At 30.7% G+C, this 19,754-nt stretch overlaps 3 protein-coding genes across 4 annotated transcripts; 1 reads left to right on the top strand and 2 right to left on the bottom strand.

The window, feature by feature from the left end:
* The first annotated feature begins 3,494 nt into the window (after positions 1-3,494).
* LOC114174560 (transcription factor MYB106-like) lies at positions 3,495-8,336 on the top strand. Its single transcript, XM_028059394.1, has 3 exons — positions 3,495-3,627; positions 4,113-4,242; positions 7,259-8,336. Exons 1-3 carry the CDS (start codon positions 3,495-3,497, stop codon positions 8,334-8,336), a joined length of 1,341 nt encoding a protein of 446 aa, XP_027915195.1.
* Positions 8,337-13,099: 4,763 nt separating this feature from the next.
* Positions 13,100-15,044, bottom strand: LOC114169412. The gene has a single exon (XM_028054557.1). It carries the CDS (start codon positions 14,605-14,607, stop codon positions 13,141-13,143), a length of 1,467 nt encoding a protein of 488 aa, XP_027910358.1. The 5' UTR covers positions 14,608-15,044; the 3' UTR covers positions 13,100-13,140.
* A 1,595-nt stretch (positions 15,045-16,639) lies between these two features.
* Positions 16,640-18,316, bottom strand: LOC114172233. 2 transcript variants are annotated; one of them, XM_028056837.1, is made up of 4 exons: positions 18,070-18,316; positions 17,593-17,715; positions 17,263-17,365; positions 16,640-17,168 (listed from the first exon to the last, which is right to left on the bottom strand). In XM_028056837.1, the coding sequence occupies exons 1-4, from the start codon at positions 18,162-18,164 to the stop codon at positions 16,926-16,928; spliced, it is 564 nt and encodes a 187-aa protein (XP_027912638.1). In that variant the 5' UTR covers positions 18,165-18,316; the 3' UTR covers positions 16,640-16,925. The 2 variants fall into 2 exon arrangements, with proteins under 2 accessions (XP_027912638.1, XP_027912634.1); XM_028056833.1 differs by lacking the exon at positions 18,070-18,316 and adding an exon at positions 17,811-18,064.
* Positions 18,317-19,754: the final 1,438 nt, after the last annotated feature.

The raw sequence follows: 19,754 nt of genomic DNA, 5'->3' as shown, positions 1-19,754 counted from the left end.
ATAGGATATTAATCAATTTTAATGTTTTACACTTCTTGTTTAAACATATATATTCAAATTGACAAAAGTGTATCCAGCAATATTATGATGTATAGAAGAAACTTCTACCCAAAAATCACACATTTTTTATATGTTAACTTGTTATACAAGAAAAGAATAAATTGAAAACTATTTCATCACGATATTAACACTCACTTTTTGTTCTACATCCACGAGACCGTTAAAGTTTTTATTTTTCAAAAGACGTCATACAATAAGTTCACACTCACTTTTTGTTCTCCATCCTCTCTTTATCTTTATAATTACAAATGACTCTATGTTGTGAAAATATCACTTTTAAATTAGAAACGGAGAATAATATCTCAACAACATAACTGTGTGTGCGTGGAAATGCGTAATGAATTAGAGTATTCAGCACAAAATTCATGTTTCTTTCTAACACTTTGTAATTTCTGTTTTAACAATCATAATTAATAAAAAAGTAAGTAATATATCTTTATGATAACAACACATAATAACCTGGAACTATATATGAAATATGTAACATAGGATAATCATATTCTGAAATATGTAATTTAAAATAATGATAAAATAACTATTTTTCAAATTATGTAATCCAAAATAATTTTTTTAAATTGCATATTTTGATTATGAATTGAGTAATTTAAAATATTGTCATGCATTGCAGAACATAAAATTATATTTTATATTAATATTTATATGTTCAAAACTATATCCAAAACTATATCCAAGGTTATGTGACCTAAACATTTAAAATTATATAATATATTTTGGATATATAATAGACAATATTGGTCAAATTTGTTTACGTGATGGGGTAGGTGAGAGAAGAAAGTTTGAAGGTGGTGGAAGAAACAGCCCAAAACGAATCGGGTGGAACAATTGCATTCTAACATAATGATAAAACCCACAACCACATAATGATAAAACATATATTCTAACATATATAATAAAATTACAACATTCAGAAAGTTAAAATCTCCACACACAAAAAACTCCACCACTATATTCAAATTCTATTGGTAGAAAATTATTTTTTTTGTTGTTGAACATTTATCAGTATGTGTGAAAACTTTAATCTACACAAATACAGAAAATAAAAAAGGACATTTTCATATTAGGAATCTACACTGATTAATTAATTTAGACATATTTTTTAAATTCATTGAATATCCAGTTTGAACAGTGTTCTTGTTTCGTGGTGATCCAGCTATAAATAATATGAGCAATTTTACCAATAAAATCATGACTTAACTTCAGATTCAATCTCCACCTCAGTTTGTATAACGTTAAAATGTAAAAGAAAAGTAAAAAGGTGACAGAATTTTTTTAAAGATACATTTTTGTCATAATTTTTTTTTCAATAATAATAATGACGAAAAAAATAGGTGGAAGAATTTCGTTGGTGAGGATAAAAGCTGAGGACCCATAGCTGTTGATCAACGTGAATTATTTTAGGCGAGTTGTCAGTAAGATTTTAATTCGATATAAATTTTCGTATTTACTGCTTCTTTAATTCTTATCAGTGTGATGAAATTTTCTGGAATCATCTGTTCAAGTACGACACTGTTATTTATTTACTTTTATTTTATTCTTTTACTAGGGTATTAAGTTCTCATCTAAGTGAAATGTAAATAATTATTTTCCCACTCATGAGAAAATTGTTAAAGTTTATAATAAATTCAGTTTAAATTAATAAAATAAACCATATTACACTCTATATAATAACACGAAAGAAATTCTAAGAAATATATAACTTATTCGATTGAGTTTCACGCTATACAAAATACATAAGACTAATCATTTATAAATAATATTATCCATGTATTCACTCGATATGAAAACTTGAAAATATATTAAATTTAAAGAACGATAGTAGATATCTCTAGCTGGAAAAATATCTTCCATTCCAGTGAAATTTATTTCGTCAATTTATGATGGTAATTAATAATGAGCTATACTACTCAAACCACAGTAAAATCGTAAGAAAGATGTGGTTGGAGTTTGTGTCTGAAACAACAATGCACTAAATTAAATTTCTTCGTTTTTATATACATTTATCAGTTTTATTGGCATTTAGTGCTAATAGTTATTATCTTACACAGAACAAAAATGGAGTCAGGAAAATTAGAGAATAGGTAAAATGGAAAAAAAAATTCAAATCAATTATTATCAGTTACAGGAAAATAACAAAGAACTGGCCAGTATTCATATATTGTATATTAATGATTTTTATTAAGAGAAAAATATGAATTATTAATGAAATTGTTTGGTATAAAATTTATTTACAAAGAAAAAGCTTTACAGTAATAAAAAGTATATCACTAATGTAGTAGTAAAGGAAGATGGCTACTGGTTTAACTGAACCATATATACAGTCTTCCAGAAATTATATATAAAAATGTGATCATGTTTTTCATAGACTATTTATTTTTTAAAATCGTATGTAGTTAAATGTATTTTGTTTTCAAAATATTCTCTTAGAATTTTGACATTATTAAAAACACTCTTTTTTTCATAAAAAAACTTTATTGGTGATATATATACTAATATCTCAATTTAATAAATTTAAAAATGTATTTAAAAAATTAGAGAATTATAATATAATGATTGGAGGAGGAATAACATATATGCTTCAATGTGGTTGCAAGATTTATGCAATAGTGAAAGGTTTGAAAAAATGTATAGATAAGTGGATATGGCTAGCAAGGTTTAGGTTCTCCTGTATTATATAAATTTTCAGAAGAATATGGTTCCATATGAAAAGTTGAGAGAGTACTAGATTTAGTTAAAAAAAAGTTTCTAGAAATATTTTCTGTTCTGATACTTAAATATATGTACTATATGAATCAGAAAATTCTTCTTATGCACCAATGTTTATTAACAATTGTAAATGCTATATATATTTCACCTAAGATGACACTTTTTCTTGGACTTTGTTATTGGACCACATATATGCTTGCACAAATTTTTATTCTAGGTCAAAAAAGTTAAGGCTTGGTATATTGTTTCAAATGCAGTTGTTTCAACATTATCCGGCTTTCATCAAGTTGAGATATTTATCCTATACATAGCCAAAAAGTGAAAGCTTTCGAAAAAGAAAAACAAGAAAAAACATGGCCTCTTTGTTTGGCGTTATATAATATTATTCCTAACTAAAATAGTAATAATAAATAATAATTTTATGTTATCTTATTATTTTTTTTCCTCATAACTATGTATGCATGTTAATATAGGACACGAAGCAGTTATTGCAATAAATTTGGCAGTGGAACATAGGTGTGTAAAGTTAAGTGTATGACCCGACTCACAAAGTATGGTTACAGAGTCATAACTACACCAACTTATTATAACACTTAGTTTCTCCTCTATATATAGTGCCATTCTCCAACGTGTCACTTACTTTCCTTTCTGTTCCTCTTATTCTCTACATCATTTCTTTTTCTGGTGCAACACATATACAGCTCAAGAATATGGGAAGGCCACCATGCTGTGAGAAGACAGGGCTCAAGAAAGGACCATGGACACCAGAAGAAGACCAAAAGCTCATTGCTTTCATTGAAAACCATGGCCATGGAAGCTGGCGTGCTTTGCCACCAAAAGCCGGTAACTGTTGGATTATATATTCTTTCATATATATGATTATGGTTATAGTTATCGAGAGATTGTGGTTTCATATAATTACATGACATTAGTCTTATACATATAAGGTATTTGACATCACTTTAATCTCAAAATTTTAAGACAATAGTATTATGGATTTTTATTTTTATATAGTGTTTAACTCTGTCTATTCTATCCAATGTGAAACTTTGACTCACACTTAGACTATTCCCAACACTAATATTATTTTTAATATACGTCTTAGAGAACAGTAGTAAAAATACGTATTTTTGTTTTTGATTTTTTGATCTCAAAACTTTTATACAGTATAATTTTTGCAGCAGTCATTTGAAGATATTTAGAGTGTATTTCAAATTCTAAAACTAGAAAACGATGAATTTGAATTTTGAGTTATGAGTGTATGATAAGAATTAAATATTAAGTTTTTAAAATAAAAATAGAATATAAAGAAGAAAATTGTTTGGCAGGGCTTAGAAGATGTGGAAAGAGTTGCAGACTTAGGTGGACTAATTATCTGAGACCTGATATAAAAAGAGGAAAGTTCAGCTTGCAGGAAGAGCAAACCATTATTCAACTTCATGCTCTTCTAGGAAACAGGTAAGTCAAGCATGGACCATCTACACTAGTTAACTAAACACTCAAACTAAAACACATATTTTTCATGTTATTAATCAAGCATGAAACAAACATTAAAAAAGAGAAAAAAATTAACACAAAAAGACAAATATCATCGATTATAATGATAGATTTACGTGTACATGAAGATGAACAAATGCACATCCTGATTTTTTTTAAATTATTATCAAATATATGAAAGAAAAAAAAAATATTTTGTCCCCTCTCATCTTATATATTTATTCTCCTAATTTTTTCTTTCTCTAATTCTTTACTTTTACTTTAGGTGATCAATAAGTAATCCATCAATAGTAGAATAGGTATCTATGTACTAATAAGAGGATTAGTTAATATCTAGAAAAATAAAAAATAAGCTAAACTATATAATATGGTTTCATCATTTATTTTCCTTTTGAAATGCATTATTGTAATTTAAGAAAAAAGAGCGTAAAACTCCTTAATTTATGTCACTGTACTTGGACTGATATATTGACATTCAAAATTTTCTGTTAAAAAAATTCATATTTTTTATTAATTTTGTTTTAAAATGTTTTTTTTTTTAGAAAATATTTACAAATTTTGTTATGAAAAAGAAATTGCAAGAAATTGTTACCAATTTTTTTGCAAAATATTTTGTATAAAACACTTTTCGTAAAAAATTTTGTAAAAAATATTTAAAAATTTTATAATTTTGTAGAAAATTATTATCTACGAAAAAATTACCTATTAATTAAAATTTTTAGAAAAAATAATAGAAAAAAATCTTTTCTTATAAATTTTTTTAACAAATTTAAAAAAAAAATTGTAATATGAGAATTTTTAATAGTGTTTAATTAAAAAAAATATTGTTGTACTTTTTTACTATTCATGACTCATCTTTCATAGATTTTTAGTATTAGAAAAATTATCTCATATCGTTACATGGTACTCAGTTGTCAAGATATTATTAGCAACATTGTTGTAATGCAGTTAAGGGTGGTGTATTGTGTGACCTACATAATTTTCCGTAGAATGTATTGATCGAAATGATTTTTATTTTATATATGTACAAAACATTTGAGATGTATATTTATGCGTTTAATAAGTGAATATGAGTTACTTACTAATTTATTTTTTAGTTTATAAAGTACTTCTAATGTATAAAAGTGTGCAATAAGTATTTCAAATTATTTTATTTTAAAAATTTATATTTTTTAAACTCTGAGTGACTTCAATTAATTTCTAACTACTAAATTATTTAAATAATATCGTAGAATGATTTCAACATTTATACTAAATTTAATTATTTAGAAAAATAAAATAACGTTATAATTGCATAGTAATGTAATTTTACTTAAAAACAATTTTGTTATACTATAAAACTAACATTATGTCTTTTTATTTTATTTTATATTTTTCAACTAATTTAAATTAGTTTATCTGATTAAATCATATAAATTGGACAATTATTAATGAACACCAAAGTTATCAGCTGAAATTAATTTATAACTACTGATTAGGTTAATTATGAAATAATTTTCTTAAACATATTAAAAAAAATTCTTGTTAGTGGCGTCCGTTTTTGTTGAATGATAAATAGATATTAACTAGAAAGGTTTATTAGAGATGATTTTTTTTAATATATCACGAAGTACTTTTTGAATAGTGATATACAAAGTTTATAAACGGGGTAAGAGTATACTAAAAATGACTTTATTAAAACAAAAATAATCTGTTTTAGAACTTCAATTGAAACCGTGATGTTCACTTTAAATCAAGCCAATAAATACTCCTCGTAACTATTTGCGTTGTAACAACGTCAATCTTACAACATATTCATAATAACTCCCTTCAAGATACTAATATTAGTAATAACCTAATTTTTAATACACTTACACTTTTTATTGGATAATTATATTTTAGTCTCAAAAGATAAATAAGGAAGATATTATGTTTAATTATAAGTACATGTGCCTTGAAAAAAAAAACATAATGTAATGATGAAAACTTCAAAAGAAAAACTTGTTTTTGCTGCAATATTGTCATCATCAATTTTATACTGTTAACACAAGACGTCCCTTAAAAAGTCTCATGTTTTTTCCTTTTTCTCCAAAACATACAACTTTTTGTACGTCAAGATAGAAAAATATCACTCATTACATGTGTAAAATAACTTCATGTATTAACATTTTTTCCACATTATAATTGCATACATAAATCATATGAAAATTTATGATTAAAGTTTAAATTCCCTTAAAAATTTGGGTATTTTTAATTTGTTGAACACTAAAATGTTTTATATTTTTTAGTTGAATCTCTTTCGTTTAATATTGATAAAGAATGGGTGATTAGATTTTATTTTTTACATAAAAAACAAAAATATATAGATATATAAGATAAAAGGATGTCTCAACCTATATATACCAAAACAAGTTCTAGAGAGAGATATTACAAATAAAATTCAAACTTTCCATCAAAGTCTATTAATATACATTACTAAAAAAATCATATTTTCTTTAATTTTGTTTTGAGATTTATTTAAAGAAATATTTATAAATTTTATTATGAAAAACTTTTTGTAAGAAATTGCTGTAAATTTTTTTGTAAAATATTTTGTATAAAACATTTTTTAAAATAAATTTTGTATAAAATACTTACGAATTTTATAATTTTGTAAGAAATAATTATCCAAAAAAAATTATTTATCAATTAAAATTCTTAAAAGAAATAGTAAAAAGAAAGTTTTTTTTTTGCAAATTTTTTTAATAAATTTATAAGAAAAATTCTATATAATATAAAAATTGTTAGTAACAATGATAGTTCTTGCAAAGAATAACCAAGTGTGTCCTAGACAATCTTCTTTATTTGTTTCCATATGTTAATAAATATAAAATTTTTAACGTTGATATTATGGTCAATGCTAAACGAATAATAACTCATGGTTTATTCATTAAAAACTTGACAACAACTAGTTTGTATGATACTCATCATGATCCCAACTTGAATGGTTGAATAACAGATGGTCAGCCATAGCATCTCACTTGGCGAAGAGAACAGACAATGAGATCAAGAACTATTGGAACACCCACCTCAAGAAAAGGCTCGACAAAATGGGCATAGACCCCACCACCCACAAGCCAAAAATGGAGTCCCTTATCCACTTCAAAGACGGTTCAAACCTCAGCCACATGGCTCAGTGGGAGAGTGCTCGCCTCGAAGCCGAAGCCAGACTCGTACGAGAATCCAAGTTGCAGGAACAAAACAACCTCGTATTAACCTCTTCCTCACCACCACCACCACCACCACAACAACAACAACCTAGACTCGTTCTCAACAAAATCACACCCCTACACCACCACCACCAACCCTCACTACCACCGTGCCTCGACGTTCTCAAAGCATGGCAAAGTTCATGCTCAGACAACAAAAACAACAATAACAACATATACTCATCGCTACACGACAAGAAGAAAACCATGCATGTGCATAGCATGTATGCGATGATGCTTGCCACCGATGACCTTGAATCCCCAACATCCACCCTGTGCTTCCCTGAGAGTATGCAAATCAATGACAGTAACAATAATAATAGCAATAACATTATGGTGTCGACCAACCAAGTTGGGTTAATCAATGAGAACTATTTACTTCCTCCATCTGCTGTGGAAGAGTTTCTGACCAAAAGTGTCGGAACGTGTGGTGAGGGTTCAACCGTGAAGGAAGATGCTTGTTGTGGCGGTGATGGTGACAGCAGTGAGTCGTGGAGGTACTTCACCAAACACAGCACTGATCGTGATGAAGAAGTCGCTGAAACTGAGAAGAGAATTATGTACCAGACGATGCCATGTTTGCAAGATGATGACATAATGGAGGCTGTTGATGCGTTAAGAGGTGGTGGTTATTATGGTAATAATACTGATACTATTAATAATGATGTGGTGCCATTTACACCTCTATCTAGCAATGTCGATATGGTTGTTGGTTTCAATAACGACATGCAGGATTTTGATTCCAACCAAGATTTAGCAGCGGACAACTTGGAAGTGAACTTCGAAGAGAATAAGGATTATTGGAATAGCATGCTTGGTTATAAGTGAATTAGGTAGCTAGGATCCTACGTCAAGTACCAGTATCATGTGTTGTTTGATTGAATTTTTTTAAAAGTAGTGACTCCTATCTTTTCTCATTCTTCACATGTTTTTTATTATTTATTTTGTTATTTTGCCTTAAAATAAGTCTTACAGCTAAATATTACTTCTCTTATAAATGTAAACCTTTTAATTCGTTTAAGTTAGTTTATTTATTTATTTATATATATATATATATATATATATATATATATATATAAAGAAAATAAAAACATTACGTGAGGACTAGTCCTAACATCATGAAACATCATGCCAAACATACATGATATTTGAATTCTTTTCATTTCTTAAATAATTTGTTTAGATAAAACAATTGAAATATCTCATTTTAATTTTTTTAGTTTTGATAAAAGAATTTAATTTCTCTTTTATGACAAAATTATAGTTTAAAAATATTTGGTTAACTTGGCTTAAACCTCATTCTATGACGACCTCTTTCGACCTTCGATCCAAGCCAACTCGTCCTGATCTTCGGTTCAACCAACATATTTTGACCTTTTGCCAGAAGAACTCATTGACCTTGAATTTAGGTTGACTCATCTAGATATTTGGTTTGGATTGACTCATCTTCATTTTGACCATATCGTGACAGGCAGACTCATTTCATTCATAGGCTTGGACCGACTCGTCTGGACTTTGGTCTTGGGCCAACTCGTCTTAACCCTACGTCATGATTGACTCATCTTGATCCCTAGCTCAAGTTGACTTATTTCGACCTTCGACCTTTGTTGGCTCATCTTAACCTTCGACCCAAATCTAGCCGTCTCAAACTTTGACTCAGTCGACTCGTCTCGACGTTTGACTATTGGTTAACTCGATTCATCATTCATCTCGGAACGAATCGGCTCAACTTTCAATCTAGGTCAAATTAGTTTAACCTTTGGCCTACGTTAAATTGGCTTGACCTTCGGCTCATGCTAAATCGACTCGACCTTTGGCTTGATTGACTCACCTCGACCTTTGAGCTAGGCAGACTATTCTTAACCTTTGACCCAACAAACTCATCTCAACCTTCGACTTTTGCCAATCCATCTCGACTTTCAGCCTACGTGACTCATCTCGACCTTCAGTCTAACTGACTCATCTCGACCTTTGGTTACAATTAATTCAACTCGTCATTCATCCTTGGACAAATTGACTCCACCTTCGACCTAAATAGAATCAACTTGGCCTTTGGCTTATGTTGAATCAACTTCGTGTTTTGTGCCAATTGATCCCAACCTTTGGCTCGATCAACTTGTCTGAACCCTAGGTTGAGGTCGACTCATCTCAACCTTGGCTTGTTTCGACCTGCCTACTCGTCTCAAACTTCAACCTTGATCAAATAGACTTGACTTTCAACCTAAGCCAAATCGATTTTGTCTTTTGTCGAACTGACTCGATTTAACCTTCAACTTGAGCTGAATCGACTAAACCTTCTGCTTGAACCGACATGACTCAACTTTCTTGAGTGAAGTAAGAGTGGAGTTCAAAAAGGTTGAAATTTTAAATTTCTTATAATTTTTAGGGTATTTGAAAATTTTGTATTTTATTCATTTAGAATACCTTCAAAAATTTCTGAAATTTTAATATCTTTCTAATTATTTTATCCAAAAAAATATTTTAATGTAATATCATATTTTTTCATTTTAATTAAAAAGTTCGATACTAAGACCGATATATGTGCAAATTTGTTTTTCATAATTTACTATAATTAATATATTTTAAAATAATTAGTAAAATATATATATATATATATAAATACTAATTTATAAACTAAAAGTTATTGGTAATATTATAATAAAATCATGAATTAGAAACTAATTTTTGAAATCAAAATAGTTAGTCATCATATATATATATATATATATATATTAATTTAAAAAATTAAAAGTTATTATTACTAAAATAATCACTATTATAAATAAAAAATTAAATTGGTCACTAATTAATCGTACACCAATTTATAAATTAAATTATTTTGATAGTTAAAACCTAGATAGCTATTTTTTACGGACCAATTTTCTTTAATAACCAAATTTATAGTACCTAATTTTAAAAATCAATTTAGTAATTAATTATATTTTTTTATTCATAATAATAAATATTTTAATAATCAATAACTTTTAATTTTATAAATTAATATCTAAATTAATTATTATAATTACTTATCGTTATTGATCACTAAAATCGATCGTTTCGATATGTTTATCTCTCTGTCCTTCATTTTTCTAGGTTACAATATATAACATAAATGAATGTAAATAGGTGATGGTACACACCGGTGTGGATGAATCAACTTTCACAATTTCATCGTCTATGAAGTTAATTATAAATTAGAAACATTTTGTAGCAAAGGAAAATATTGAACCTAACCTAGAAAAGAGAATATAGGTAAGAAATAAATATATATACTTGAGATTGCAGTAAATAGTTTGATCCTGACTGACTCAGATCCTGTTCCTAGCGTTCTGCTTCACCCCCATCCTACACAATAGCTTATAGGTAAGAAATAACAAAAACATTACTATGTAACATCTTTTGTTTTTTTCTTCCCTATCTCTTTCTTACTTTCCATTCATTCACTCCAAATCTGAAGTAAATATTTAGTTTTTTTTCCCTTAAGAAATTGCGTTTTAGATGGCTTTTCCCGGATTCACACTGAATAATCATAATTTATATTGAAATACCAGTTGAATATAATTTTAAATATATGTTACGTGGTTTAATCTCACACTGTATTAAAATAATTAGATGAATTTTTCGTTTGTTTTTAAGAATAAAAATAAAGATAATATATAAATTTTTGTTCTCGTATAATCTGTATGAGTATAGATTCATTTTTAGACATTTAAAATGTGGTTGGAATATTAATTTAATGAACAAATTATATTTTACATAAGTAAATCACATTTTTTTATGTTGAAGTAATTTTATTTTCTATCAAAAATAGTAATCATAGTTAAATAAATTGGTCTGCTAAATTTGAAACATATTAATGAGATATTTTACCTTTTAAGATTTTATAACTCAGAGTTATTTAACAACTGGATGTGACTTAAAAAAAATAAAATTAACATTTTTTTTATCTTTAATTAAAGGTTTAATGACGTATTTTTTATTTTATACTATTAAAAGTTTTAATTTGGTCTTTTTTTTAAAAAAAAAAAGTTACTTAATATATTTTTTGGGTCAATGTTGTTTATATGTCTAACAAAGGGTGAAAAATTTTTGTGATCAAGCATGTGTATTTCTATATTATTCGATAGAGTTTTTGTAATCATAAAGAAGAATTTTAATATGATATATGGTCAAATTTCAATATCATGGAACCTAGATAAATCGAATTACTTTTAGATGATGGGAATCTTGAAATATGCTACTTTTTTTGCATTCCTTCCATAAACCAGGTCAGTGAACATGCTCTTTGAAGAATAATTGTCTTTACATAATTTAATAATTCTTTAGTAAGGGCATAAAATAAACAGAACTTTCCTTGAACAAGATAAAGAACTGGTATTCTTGTTCATCAAGGAAAGGAGCATAGAACATGAACCAATCTTTAGTTTCCTTCATGCCCTTTTTGAACCACTTTATTCAGTAGAGCACACACAAAGACCCATCAAAGTGCTTCATTTATTTATTCTAACTAGAGATTTGGTTTTAATTTAACATGCTGCTTAGTTTACTGGATTAAATAGCCAAAAGTTTATTTACTTTTACTCAGTCATGCATTATAAGTAAGTCCAAATTAATCCGATTGAAAGCATTTTTTATATTCTTTTGATTTGGTTTATGTATCAAAACTGATCCAGTGAAAAATTTAACCCAGAAAAGAATGTCTCAAGCAAAAACAATAAGTTTACATGAAATGGCAATAACATGAGATGGTGAAACCAAAACACTTTGTTAACATAAACCAAAATTGAAGAATACTGAATGAGGAAAAGAAATCAACTGTTACTTTCCATGGCTTTGAACCAGGTAGGTTGTGTTTGTTGGGCAATATGTTCAAGAAACAACCAAGTTTACATGGTAGGTGCAACAGAATCAACATCAAGAACTACATGGGAATTTGATGTAGAGTCCAAACATGACTTTGGCCATTTAAAGGGAACAACAACCAACTATTAAACATTACTTTCAACCAACCATTGAATTATATTTAGTATCCAAAGAAGCATTTCATCAAAGAAAAATATGCATATACTCTCAACACACGCATACCAAAACAGATAAAGTGGCAAACAAAGATGCAATTCTTGCAGGAATGTCTAACAAATCATAACCTCGTGATTACTTAATGCAAGAACTCACCTTAAAAGACGAGGATTATAGAATTAAGTGGTCATTCATTGAGGTGATTTGTACAACACAGTTACTATTAGAGTTAATTCTCAAGCATGGCATTTACTAAACAGGGGACTGCATAGCAATTTTGGAAGTTCTTGAGAAGAGATTTTGCAACAACATAAACCAAAAAATCAATCAGATGATAATAAACCAAAAATATAATGCTCGATTGTGTCTTACATAGTTGCTCTCCGACACTGTATTAGATGACAAGTTAATTTTAAGGCTTGGAGATTCTGCTGCTGTTTCAGAGCAATAAGACTTACCATAATTACAAAAATTAGGACAAATTCAAAAACTGTACAACAATCAGGCTAAACACAAAACTACTCATACAAACCATAAAAAAAAGTTCAAATTCACAAAGAATAGAGACTATGTTTAAATAACTGTAAACGAAACATTGGATACACCTAGCTTATTATACCCGGAAAACCTTCCATCTTCTAAAACTTCTAATATCCTTCCCTTCTGAAACAGCCATTCCTATTCCAGTTCTTCCTCCATTGGAAACACCTCTATAATACAATCTCCACTCATTTCCTGCAGCACCCATTTCAACCATACATGGAGATCCAACATCCTTATCATCCCAGCAACCTTGTTCTGAAGGCCTTAAAATTGCCTCATCCTGAAGTCTCATCCATTCCTTCAATCCATCAGGAGATACAGCCATACCAATGCTCCTCCTCCCATCAGCAGCAACACCTTCATATGCCATCACATAGTTCCCGCCACTCCGGTTCCTTGTCACGTACGGTTTCATTGCTCCAAACTCATCAAAGGAGCCATCTCTCCCTCCCCCCATGATTTTCCCCAACTTCACCCACCTGATTCCATCCCTTGATCTCGCAATGCCTATACCAAAATGCCCCTTTTCCACATCAAATGAGTGATAATACATCCTCAGGTCACCATTCCCATGGTAAACAACTTGTGGGGAAGAAATAAACAAAGAATCCCACTCTTTTCCAGACCCAACATCAAGCAATGCTCCACTGTGATGCTCCCCTTCAATCCTAGCCCAATGCCTCCCATCCTGACTAATAGCCAAACCAGGCAAGGACTTCAAAACCTTCCCATTACCACACCTCACATCACCATTGATTCCATCAGGGTTTTCCAAATTGAACTCCAAAGATTGATCAGAAAACTCCACCCTGTCAGAAACATAGCCAGTGTAGTAAAGCCAGTAAACAGCACTGGAAGCTCTAACCCTGGAACTTGACATGATAACCATCTCAGAAGGCCTAATGCCACCAGTGTCAAAACCCCACCAATCCTTGCCACAACTCATCACAAACCCCACATCAGAACTTGACCTGGCTGGCCCTCCCCCACGCTCCCAATGAACCCCATTTTTTGAAATCGCCAATCCTATCAAATCGAAAGAAGGGTGCCCTTTGGCTCTCCCGTGGTACCACATGTACCATCTCTCTTCTTCGTCGCTCAGAAACCTCTTCACCACTGGGGACCCAATATCTGCACTGTCCCAAGCGTTTGAAGGACCCAAATCCAACACCAACCCTCTTGAGGAAGAGGAATGCGATGATTCTAAAGGTCGTGAAGAAGAAAATGCTTCACATTTTGCTGAATCTGATTGTGATACACTTTGGGAGTTGGAAACTGAATTGGGTTCATTGTTTGACTTGTTGTGTTGCGTCTCGCTATCGGCGCTGGTGTCTGGTTTTGTGGAGCAGCGAAGGAAAGACGGGAACTTTGAGGACACCGGAGAGATGGTGGGGCTGGGTTTGGAGGAACATGCCCGTGATGGAAACAAGGTTGTCGGAGGGGTGAAATGTTGGAAGATTGAAACTTTTGAAAGGGTGTTACGGGGTTGCAATGAAGGAAGTATCATTGATGATGATGATGGTGATGCCAAGTCCATGGCTGTGAAACGAGCAATGTGGGGCTGTTGAATAGTTTTGCACGCGGAACACGACTTTGAGGACCAATTGAATGGACGGTGACAGGGGAAGAAGTTGCAGAGGGAATTTGAATGAGACAAAAACGGATGCGTTTGTGTGGTGCAAGTTTAACAAAAAGGGAGGAAAAGAAACGCAGCGAATGAGAGGGTGTTCTTTATTTTTATGTTAATAACGAGTCATTGGTGCTGTGTTTGTAATCTCTGAAAAAATTGGGTTTGTGCTATGTTGGCAAAAGACTCAAAGGGTGGTGGTGGTGTGCATTTACGCCCAAGAAAATCAGGATTTATTTTGGATGGTTCAGATGGGTTTGTCCCACTTTCCACGCATGAGGTCACCTTGTAAGGAAAGAAAAATGGTGTTGTCTGAAATATGATCCAATTTTACACATCACAAATTCAAAGCATGGTTGGGAATGACTTTATTGGGTCTCACTTGTTTCTCTTCCTTTGGAATTGGATGCAAATTTGTGTGGTGTAGTTTTGCGGTTCCAATAAAAAATTATGAAGAATTTGCATACGTAATTTATGTTTCATTTTTCAATCACTTTATCCACCCATTCAAAGTTTAAACACACACTAATATATATTATTTATTTCAAAAGAAAACATAAAAAGCATAAGGATCAATGTTTTGTCCTGATATCATTGGATGGGGACAGATGTAAGAAACTGATACATGTGCATACAAGCTGCTATTTTTTTACTTGGGGAGAGAAGGATTTAATAAATCCAAATCCAATCATTTCTGTGAGCTTCTTTTGCTCCAGTCCAGACATTTTGTAAAACCAAAACTATGAAAGTGTCCACTAATAAAGGAATATCTTTACGTACAATAATGTTTCTTTTATATTCTTTACCTAACATAATAGTTCTTTTAAGCAGCAGAATCAACGATGCTTGGAAAGAGATAAAGGAATGGCATCGCTTTCCCTCCAAGAAATCAGAAACGAACAGTAACCAATCTTTTAGTTCGTGTACGCCACCCCTTTCTGCTGTTGTATATATTTACTGACTTCACACTTTGCATAGCACCTGCATATTAATATTCTACATTTGTTTTTACCTTGTAGGACAAATTCTCATTGAGGTTGAGATTTTTTTTTTCCCTCGAGTGCTTTCTGCATAGTTGACACGGCTTCACCAAACACTTTCACATCTACATATTGATTCTTCTGAAGATATTCGTAATTTAAGATTTTGACTGAGTTCTACTTTTTCGGTTTTTGTCTTCATTACTTCCTTTTTCTAGTACAGTTTGTTTGATAGACTGTGTTGTACTAAGCCGAAAGGTTCCACAGACCAACCCAATTTATATCATCTTCGATATCATAAACTAGTCAAGTGATTGCTTTATTTAGTTTTATCTGATATATATTTTCCTTTAACTTAGATTCCTATAGATAATGTAATATCTCCAAAAATTATTGCAAGGAGGAGTATATGTTATAATTCAAATGGAATCAATCTTACAAACGAGTACAGCGCAGAAGTTTTTTTGAAAAACCTTTTTTAGCATACAAACTATGCACTTTTTTAACATTTTTTTATTTTCTTTTATTTGATATTTTCTCCTTGCGATCTTTTTCTGGTGAACCCCAATTCATCATTTCTCTTTACAACAATTTTAACCCAAAAAAAATCATAAAAAACTTTCGATGATTCAGCCATTGGAAGTTCTCTCAGGAAGCCATTCTTCCAAATATTTTAGAGCAAGACCGACAAAGTTATTACCACTTAGCTGCACCGAGATAACATTCCAAATCTTCAACCAACAATGCAACCGTTCGCACTGGAAACTCGATCTTGATGAAATCGGTGAATAGGGAGGAAACAAATTATACCAGATTACATGACAAATTCAAAGGTGATGATTTAAGGTTAGTCAAACTCAAATAGTACTAGCACATTTTTTTATCAATAATTGGCGCTGCAGATACTTTCAACCCTGTGTAGCAAGTAATCAAAGCATGTTTATCAAGGAAGCACATTCGAGTAATGACAAGTGCTAAGGCACTCCAAGAAAAACTAGTTACGGTTCAAATTCAACAAAAGAGAGAGCTCAACACAAGGCAAGTATTTGCTGCTCTAACAAAACTTGAGTAGCCTGGAAGAAATGACCTTCACATGAAGTTTTGTAATGCTCTATTGCAATTTATCTATTACAACAAGTAAATATTCACCTCATATGAGGGAAGAAATAGGCAGCTTTCAGTGATTGAATGATACACATTATTGTGAGAGGCAGAGATTGAATGTAGTGTAAGTTTCCCCCATAAAAGTCACCAATCACCACCAGCACGCGCATTGAATCTCTCCATTGCCTCGGCTTTCTGTTGCTTCACAATTTCGAGCATCTTGGGATTGAAGAAACGATCACGAACATATTTCCTCTCCTCAGCTTGTATCTCCTTGATAGCACTAGGATATGGGTTTGGAGGAGGTCTCTTTCCTTGAATACGTGCAATTTCCTTCAAACGGCTATATGCTTTCTTCTTCGCCTTCTTCTCTGTCAGATATTCCATCTACAAAGATAGAATCAAAGAAAAACAATCAACTCATTGTTAGAGGAACAAATTGTAGAGATAACTTGTTCAGGAACCAAACTGGGTTACATACATCAGCTATAGCCATTGCTCGCTCCTCACTAACACCATGCTCTTTCAATTCAAGAACCCTCAAGGCAAAGATACGAGATGGAGGAGGGTCAAAAGCATGAAACCTGTCCAAACATTAATCATGTATCTGAATAAGTTATTAATTCATTTGATGCTTCAGCTGCTTTACCTCCATCAAAAGGTAGACATGGGTTAGAGCCTAATTAAAGTTTTCTTGATGCAAATGGAGGCAACATTGAAAAAAAAATTAATCTACAGCAATACAGAAACAAGAATAGGCTCGAACATAACAAATGGAACAGAAACTAGAGACAAGGAAAAAGGACAATACCTAATGGGGTCATGGCTTTTGGATTCCGGATACTTTTTATAGAACTTCTTCACGTAAGCATCCTCAGGAAGAGTGATGGTCGGAATTTTTTCTGCAACTCGAGGAAATGTTGCAGGTGGCGCCCTGGTAACACAGTCAAAAGGAAAACATTATACAAATTTCAAACCTTTGGAAAAAATAAAAAGCCATCAAACGATAATCGACAGGCTCAAATAAACCTTGAAAAAAAAATTCGTTGAATCCCAAAAATGATCAACAGTACAGTGCAGAGCAAGAGTGAAGAATTGAGCATTCCGAGCATTATAATTAAGAAAAAGAAAGACATTAATAAGATTTGGAAAGTAAAAAGGTAGGATTTTGGGGAAAAAGAGGGGTGGATGAGAAAAACCCAGAAGGGGATTCTGAAATGGAAAAGGGAAAATGAAAATGCAAAGGAAAAGATGGAAGAGAATGATGAATCTGAATTAGAAGACAAACTGTTCCATGGCTTTCAGCCATACGGGTTGTGCCTTGGCCAAACCCTTCACGAGCTTCCTTGTTTGAGAAAGCAAATCTCCGCGCATTAACGACATCGTTTAGCTTCTTGCTATTGTCCTCCGTTCTCGCTGTTTCTACTAACTGCCACGATGCGCCTCTTGCTGATGACGGCTTTTGCAGTGCAAATACGACGTATTTTTGTGGAGAGTTTGGTTTGACCCATCTCGGACAGCGCAAATAATCAAAATTCAATATACAGATATTTTAAATTGTTGAAATAATAGTAGTAACAATACGTAAATAAGATTGTGCATATTAAGAAAGAAGTACACTAGAGTATTTTTATTTTAAGTAATGAAAACTATATTTTATTAGATAAGAGGTTGCGGAGAAATTATAAAATAAATTGGTTAAATTATTCTTTTGATCCTTTTATTTTTTAAATAACTAGTTTTTTTGTTATTTTTAATAATGATTATAAATTATAAAATTATTAAAAAAAGTTTAACAATTTATTATAAACAACTATATTGTCATATAACAAAGTTCAATGACCATAATTGATGAATATTACAAAATTATGCTTAATCTAATCACAACAACAATCATTAACGAAGACTTCAACATCTGATTCGATGAAATCATTATTGTTTGCTTGAAAGACAACAATATCTCCTTCTTTTAGTTCATTTTCAGAACAAAATAGCCTCCAACCTTGACCTATCTTTGTTGAACTTCGTTGTTTGTTCAATATTAGTATTTTGCAATTCACTATAGTTTTAGGCTCTATAAGAAAGACGTCTTCAACCTTCACCTCCCGAGTGAAATTGGCAAACTTTGATAGCAAATCCTACATGATTCAAATGTTTTTTGTTAGTATAAGTATTTCAATTTAATTATAGTAATAAGCATAAGAATAAATAAGAAGGAATATAACAAGTGACTTGCTTTGTTTTGATACTTTGTCAATTTCACTGAAAATATAGATATTGTATTTTGATGAGTAATACGGTGCATAAATGTTGTCAAACTTGTTGTACATCCACCTTTAAACACTATTAGGTGAAATAAAGAATTTCCCAAATACTGAAACTGGATGTGAGAATCACTTTGAATTTGATACAAATTTCTCATATTAAACCAACCTTCAGTGATCCTTGGGTTATCTGAATCCATGTTATAGGTAACTGTTGTGCTCTTACCATATACATCTACCAAGTGCCATTGTGGGCTTAATTCGTGTACATAACCAACAACAAAGTGTCATTTTGGTTCTCAAGTTTTTTTTTTTTTTCAATTTGGTCCTCATTTTTTTAAAAATGATTCAATTTAGTTCTTGCCGTTAATTTTAACCAGACGAGGTTAAAGTTAACGAAACGTGTCAATTTCTAGTTTTTTTTTTAAAATATTTTTTTATTTTTTTTAACTTTTTATTATTTTTTTATTTTTTACATGTGTTACCTCACATTTGTGTCACATCTCAAAATGATTCAATTTGGTCCCTATATTTGTTTTTAGTTTCAATTTAGTCCAATTTTTTGTAGAAAATGAAGTAATATTGTTTCTCCTTGAATTGACACTCAATTTAATTTTGTATAAATCTTATGATGATATTCTTACCAAAATTGACATTTTTATTAAAAATTTAAAAAAATTCAAAAAAATTAGAAATTGACACGTAACAT

The sequence above is a fragment of the Vigna unguiculata genome, chromosome 2 (genome assembly GCF_004118075.2).
Source record: "Vigna unguiculata cultivar IT97K-499-35 chromosome 2, ASM411807v1, whole genome shotgun sequence".
Classification (NCBI taxonomy): domain Eukaryota; kingdom Viridiplantae; phylum Streptophyta; class Magnoliopsida; order Fabales; family Fabaceae; genus Vigna; species Vigna unguiculata.
This window is presented reverse-complemented; position numbering and strand designations above follow the sequence as displayed.